The 6934-nt window shown below is 44.8% G+C and overlaps 1 protein-coding gene across 1 annotated transcript in view; it reads right to left on the bottom strand.

Moving 5' to 3' along the window:
- Positions 1–1634: 1634 nt before the first annotated feature.
- The window catches only part of LOC126101036 (UDP-glycosyltransferase UGT5-like), a 49079-nt gene continuing 43779 nt past the window's right edge, over positions 1635–6934 (bottom strand). The window contains exon 6 of the mRNA XM_049911699.1: positions 1635–2923. Within this exon, the coding sequence (XP_049767656.1) occupies positions 2617–2923 (307 nt within the window). The 3' untranslated portion in view covers positions 1635–2616. The remainder of the gene's footprint in view (positions 2924–6934) is intronic.

The raw sequence follows: 6934 nt of genomic DNA, 5'->3' as shown, positions 1-6934 counted from the left end.
GATGACTCACCAATACCATTATTTCTACAAGGACTGCAGTGGGTCAGCACCTCTGGTGGCCCACCAATACCATACTCTCTATCAGGACCACAGTGGGTCTGCTCTGTGATGACCTACCTACCAATATTCTTCAAAACTTCAACTGACTCTGCTGAGGGTTTGCTCTGTCGTGGCCCATTACCTGTCAGCATGTCAAGAGTCAGCACTGTCTGTCCATTGGAAGGACAACACTACTTCTTCAAGACTGCATGGAAATCCACTACTTCTGTGTGCATTCTCTTTTACTGCTCAGACTTTGAGGGAAAAAAACACTGCAATTTTATTGTGATGAATGATCAGGACTGTCTTTATGGATTGTGAGAAAATTTTAGCTTTTGACCAACATTGTATCAATAAGTGTGTGCATTTGATATCTTTGTTATTGTAATTATGAAAATTTTTTTCAAATCTGTATTGGCAACCGCCCAAAACAATTTGTAAAATTTTTAGATTTTTTTTATTGGTAACGCCACGTAGCGCTCTGTATGAAAATCACTGGCTGTGCTGCGTGCAGTCTGTGGCTGGTTTGCATTGTTGTTGGCTATTGCAGTGTTGGGCAGTTGGCTGTTAACAGCGCATAGCGTTGCGCAGTTGGAGGTGAGCCGCCTGCAGTGGTGGATGTGGGGAACTGAGATGGCGGATTTTTGAGAGCGGATGATCTGGACGTGTGTCCATCAGAGACAGTACATTTGTAAGACTGGATGTCATGTACTGCTATATATATTATGACTTTCGAACACTATTAAGGTAAATACATTGTTTGTTCTCTATCAAAATCTTTCATTTGCTAACTATGCCTATCAGTAGGTAGTGCTTTCAGTAGTTAGAATCATTTATTTAGCTGGCAGTAGTGGCGCTCGCTGTATTGCAGTAGTTCGAGTAACGAAGATTTTTGTGAGGTAAGTGATTAGTGAAAGGTATAGGTTAATGTTAGTCAGGGCCATTCTTTTGTAGGTATTATTGAAAGTCAGAGTGCGTTGCGCTAAAAAATATTGTGTGTCAGTTTAAGCACAGTCATGTATAATTTTTCTAAGGGGACGTTTCAACGTGAGGTATTAGGCCATGTTTATACTGGTTGGTGGATCGGCAGAGGTGGCCCTATTAATTGGCCCGCCATGTTGCCGGATCTGACGGCGCCGGATATGACATCTCCGGATTTCTTTCTGTGGGGATAGATAAAGATGAGGTGGAGCAGCAAGTGCCAACAGGCCGTGAAGACACGGTCGACCACATCAGAAACGCCTGTGCTGACATTCCCGCAGATATGCTTCTGTCAGGTGTACGGTCATTTAAAAAGCAGATCACCAAGTGTATTCACGTTGGCTGTACTACGTCTGAACACTTTCTCTAATAGGAAAACTAGAGAAACCTTCGCCTCGAGCCACAAACTCAGTGGCGCATCGAATAGTACCCTGTTCGATATGACAGAGGAATACAATATTGCGAACAGGATTTTGAAGCAGAAGTTATGAAATACTAGCCTGTCTTACCCTCGCAGCATGGAGGTGGGATCGCACGTGCCATTGGATACTCAAGGACCATTGAGTAACATGTCGTAAATTAAGATTGTGTTCCCATTTCTTTTCCTCTGATTATAGCGACATCTGTGGCGAAAGGAAGAAAATGCTTCTGGCAAAACGTATGTAGATTTTGCAGTAGAGTCGTAATCTGCAATAAAAAAGGGAGTTCCTATTGAGGATTTTAAAGTTGCCCCTTGCCACCCAAACACACGGTGAAATCCGTAGTTTACCATGAAGTCAAGTTGCGATTTATTTAACAAAACGTAGGTAATAATGTTATGTTATGGTAAGAAGCTTTATGGGTTTGAAGGAAACGTAAGAGGAAAAGGAATTTAACAAAAAACTATTGAGAAACGAAATTTACGACGAGTATTTTGTATTTACAAAACAAGAAATGATACATGTAAGAAATGTTCAAGACTAGATTTATTCCAAACCCAAAGTCGGTCCCTCATCATAGATTACACGTATATCTGGAAGTGCTACTTCGCGCCTTCTGATAAAAACATACAAAGTGCATATTAATGTTAGGGTGAAACTAATATATTTACTATAATATTTCCATAATCGTGTGTTAATTGCACAAGACTTAAGCTAAGTGTTGATAATTGTGTGCTTAAATGAAATAGTTCGCAGTTAATGTGTTTGTCGTTTCACACCTGTTTGGTGCACACTAAGCACTGCAGATACTGAGAATGGATAGTTGAGAAGCGAATAAAGTGCAGTAAAATAGCATGATACGCCATATTAAATTGTTAATGGAAATTTCCAGATTCTCTGTGGTACATTGTTTGGCGACATGCACTCGTGTATGCCTTCCTACCATCAATCGTATGAGTGACTAGAATGTCGAGATACCGAATGTTCAGCAAAATAATCTAAAACAATAAATAACAGACACCTCAGAGGAAAAAAAGAGTTTGATGTGTTTACAGGAGCAGGCTGTTACGATTGGCCTCCAAAACATGGACGCAATGTACCGTCAACTGCTGACCCTGTCTGCGTTTGGAGCTGAGAGTCTTTAGTGGCGTGGCACCAGTAGGATCAGAATTCTTCTTCATTCCTTCTTCGTTGTTTTCTTTTTCTTCTGTTCGTGTGGGGCAGAAGTTCTTGCGGTGATTAGCCTGTAGAGTGTCCTGACTGCCACGACAGCGATTGTAAGCACTAGGAGCGCTCCAGACAGTAGCAGGGCAGCGACGTCCAGCAGGAGGTACTGGTACCAGCTGAGGTCGAGGGCGGCGCTGCGCAGGTGGGGGGCTCCCCGGTGCCTCAGCACGTACTCTGTCCAGTAGACGGCCGTCTCCACAGGGCTCTCTGGACGGTCCCAGAACAGGCGGGACCGCAGCTTCGCCTTCTCGCGGTACCTGCAAACAAAAGCATCCCACATCTGGTATGAAAATTCACTCAGTTTCATAAAAGAAGTTGAAGTTAATTGAGTAGAAGAAAGAGTGCACAAAGCAGGAAAAGATAATACGGCAAAAACAGGACACAAAAATATAGATCCAAACAAACACATATCATTATACGAATCAGTGGTGTCTGTACTTTCGGAAATGTAAAGTTACGAACACCGCGATAGTCAAGACGCCACATATTCATTTAACTGATACGCCTAGCTGGGCTATGGATCCACCTTCTTCAGTGTGGAGGCACAAATACGTCCGATCTCCTATGGGAATCTTAAAGTTGCGAAAATGGAGTCAATGGATAGCGACTGCAGATAGATGGCGTTCAGTGGAAACGTGGATCAGTTGTGAGGCATGCCGAGATAAGCCGCGCAGTTGCCGTAACGCTGTGTCCCAGATGGTGTAGTGGTTAACGCACCTGCCTAGTAAGCAACAGATCCCAGGTTTGAATCCCGGTCTGCTACACATTTTCACTCGTCGCCGCTGATTCGGCTTAATATCCCGCTACAGCTAACAACAGTTACCCTCTTCAATTTACAAAGACGTTTGAAACGCAGACCCACCCCACCTGTGTCCTGCCTCTTGGTGCACCCGCTGACGCCCCTACTCTTTCATCCTGCCCCCTCCACCGCTGTACCTTGCTCTCCCCTCCTTTTCATCCTCACAGGCCTCTCCCTTGGCAGGTTCCACCTGGCAGTTTTATTCTTCATCGTGTGTGGTCCAAGTGGGTTTAAAGTGTGTTGTTCTGGAGTGTTTTTATTACTGTGACCCACTTTTAACCTGTGTGTGTCTGACTTCAGTGTCTTTTTTGTGCTCTACGAATCGCCAACTGTGTTTTTTTAACATTTATGTCGACTTTTTAAATCCCCCCCCCCCCTTGAACGTCTACATGCCAGTGTATTTTTACCTCCATTATCTCCCCTTACTGTGTTTTATGTCTCCTTTTTTATCGCCTTTATATGTACCATTTTCTTCTTGTATTAGCTGTCATGTCACTTGGCTGAAGAGTGGCGGATTGTGCCCCTGACGGCCCTCCCCTGCCCATATGGGGCAGAGGAATGAAATCACAATAAAGGAAAAAAATGAAACGCAGATAAGGACATGTCATTACGGGCTTATAGAAGCAACATCAATACTTCGAGCAACAAAAGAGTGCTCAAAGTAATGTATGATGCTCACGACATCATCTATCGACTCCATTAGACTTGAATTGAATACCTGAGGAAAAGTTGGTCACAGAAGCGGATAGGGTCTAGGGATGGAGGATTCCCACGATCATTCCAAAGAGCCATTGTGGAATACAAGGTCGTGCAGTCAAATTAGTGATCCATTTGCTGAACTGTTCCCTGTTCCCAGGATAAAACCATTGTTCTACTGTGGAGTGTTTGCTTGTGTGAAAGTTGCACATCGCAGCAGGGATTCGAGCCAGTAACCTTGTATTTTACGGGACAAGTTTTCACCAAATTCTCTACGCAGTTACGATTCGCCGTTCCATTTCTACTTTCCATCCGTTAATGTCGCCCTCTTACAGATAAACTGGAAGTTAGTTTACACATTATCAACTTTATTATTTTGTCAGCGATATTTTTCACTTTTCTCCGCAGCGCATTCCATATGTAACTATTTTTCTAGTTATTTTCAAACACTCTCACCTTGTGTTTACTTTATTGTAATTGTCAGCTTGACTGCAATTGGTAAACTCGTTATTCTGTTGTTCCATCACATGGACGTCTCTTCTGCTGGGTGTATCCATCTATACTTTAATATTCGCTGATCAACCAGAAAATTATGACCACCCACAGCCGGTATGCCCATCTTGGCACGGATAACAGCGGCGACGCGTCGTTTGCATGGAAGCAATGAGGCCTTGACAGGTCGCTAGAGGGATTTGGTACCACATCTGCACATCGAAGTCCCGTAAGCTTCGGGGAGGGAGGCGTTAAGCTCTGACGCTACATTGACTCATATCCAAGATGTCTATTATCAGGTTCAGGTCTGACGAGTTGGGGGGGCCAGGACATCGACTAGAATTCGAACCGCACACATCGCACTCCTCACCTTGTCACATGGCGCATTATCTTGTTGAAAATGTCACTGCTGTCGGGAAACATAATCATCGTTAAGGGGTGTACGTGGTCTGCAAACAGTGTATGATACTCCATGGCCGTTATGGTGCCCTGCACGAACTCCACAGAACCCTCGGATGCCCATGTGAGTGTTCCTCAGAGCTCAAATGGCTCTGAACACTACGGGACTTAACATATGAGGTCATCAGTCCCCTAGAACTTAGAATTATTTAAACCTAACTAACCTAATGTCATCCCACACATCCATGCCCGAGGCAGGATTCGAACCTCGACCGCAGCAGCAGCGCGGTTCCAGACTGAAGCACCTAGAACCGCTCGGCCACAACGGCCGGCCGGCGGGCGTTACCTCATTTCTGTTGCTTTGTTTGCGTACGCGATCAGTGTCTTACTAGATATGTCTCACTAGATTCCTTTAAAAACCGAAAGTTGTGAGCCATATAGAAACTATATATATATGTACAGGGTGAGTCACCTATCGTTACCGCTGGATATATTTTGTAAACCACATCAAATACTGGCGAATCGATTCCACAGACCGAACGTGAGGAGAGGGGCTAGTGTAATTAGTTAATACAAACCATAAAAAATGCACGGAAGTATGTTTTTTAACACAAACCTACGTTTTTTTAAATGGAACCCCGTTAGTTTTGTTAGCACATCTGAACATATAAACAAATACGTAATCAGTGCCGTTTGTTGCATTGTAAAATGTTAATTACATCTAGAGATATTGTAACCTAAAGTTTACGCTTGAGTACCACTCCTCCGCTGCTCGATCGTGTGTATCGGAGAGCACCGAATTACGTAGGGATCCAAAGGGAACGGTGATGGACCTTAGGTACAGAAGAGACTGGAACAGCACATTACGTCCACATGCTAAAACCTTTTTATTGGTCTTTTTCACTGACGCACATGTACATTACCATGAGGGGTGAGGTATATGTATACACGTGGTTTCCGTTTTCAATTACGGAGTGGAATAGAGTGTGTCCCGACATATCAGGCCAATAGATGTTCAATGTGGTGGCCATCATTTGCTGCACACAATTGCAATCTCTGGCATAATGAATGTCGTACACGCCGCAGTACATCTGGTGTAATGTCGCCGCAGGCAGCCACAATACGTTGTTTCATGTCCTCTGGGGTTGTAGGCACATCACGGTACACATTCTTCTTCAACGTACCCCACAGAAAGAAGTCCAGAGGTGTAAGATCAGGAGAACGGGCTGGCCAATTTATGCGTCCTCCACGTCCTATGAAACGCCCGTCGAACGTGTACCTCACCCCACATGGTAATGTACACGTGCGTCAGTGAAAAAGACCAATAAAAAGGTGTTAGCATGTGGACGTAATGTGCTGTTCCAGTCTCTTCAGTACCTAAGGTCCATCACCGTTCCCTTTGGATCCCTACGTAATTCGGTGCTCTCCGATACACACGATCGAACAGCGCAGAAGGTGTCGCCGCTTCTTTCTCAAAGCTGGTCGCAGGTGACGCTCCAAAAACGAACAGTAATACCGTGCATTGACGGTCTGCCGTGGAGGAACGCAACCCACCCAGCGCCTTGCACGACAATGCGCGGTCGCATACAGCGCATGTTGTGGCTGCTCTGTTCGGTCGATGGGACTGGGAAGTACTGCACCGTCCACCATACTCCCCGGACTTAAGTCCTTGTGACTTTGATTTGATTCCGAAGATGAAGGAACCACTTCGTGGCATTCGCTTCAGAACTGTTCCAGAGGTTCGACAGGCAGTAGACCGCTCCATTCCCACCATCAACAGAACAGGCTCTGCTAACGGGCTACTACGCCTTCGACATCTGTGGCAACGGGTTCTACACAACGCTGGCGGTTACTTTGAAGGGCAGTAACAGGTGCAAACATG

This window comes from Schistocerca cancellata, chromosome 9 (assembly GCF_023864275.1).
Source record: "Schistocerca cancellata isolate TAMUIC-IGC-003103 chromosome 9, iqSchCanc2.1, whole genome shotgun sequence".
NCBI lineage: Eukaryota > Metazoa > Arthropoda > Insecta > Orthoptera > Acrididae > Schistocerca > Schistocerca cancellata.
The sequence above is the reverse complement of the archived record's forward strand: the minus strand, read 5'-3'. Positions and strand labels throughout refer to the sequence as shown.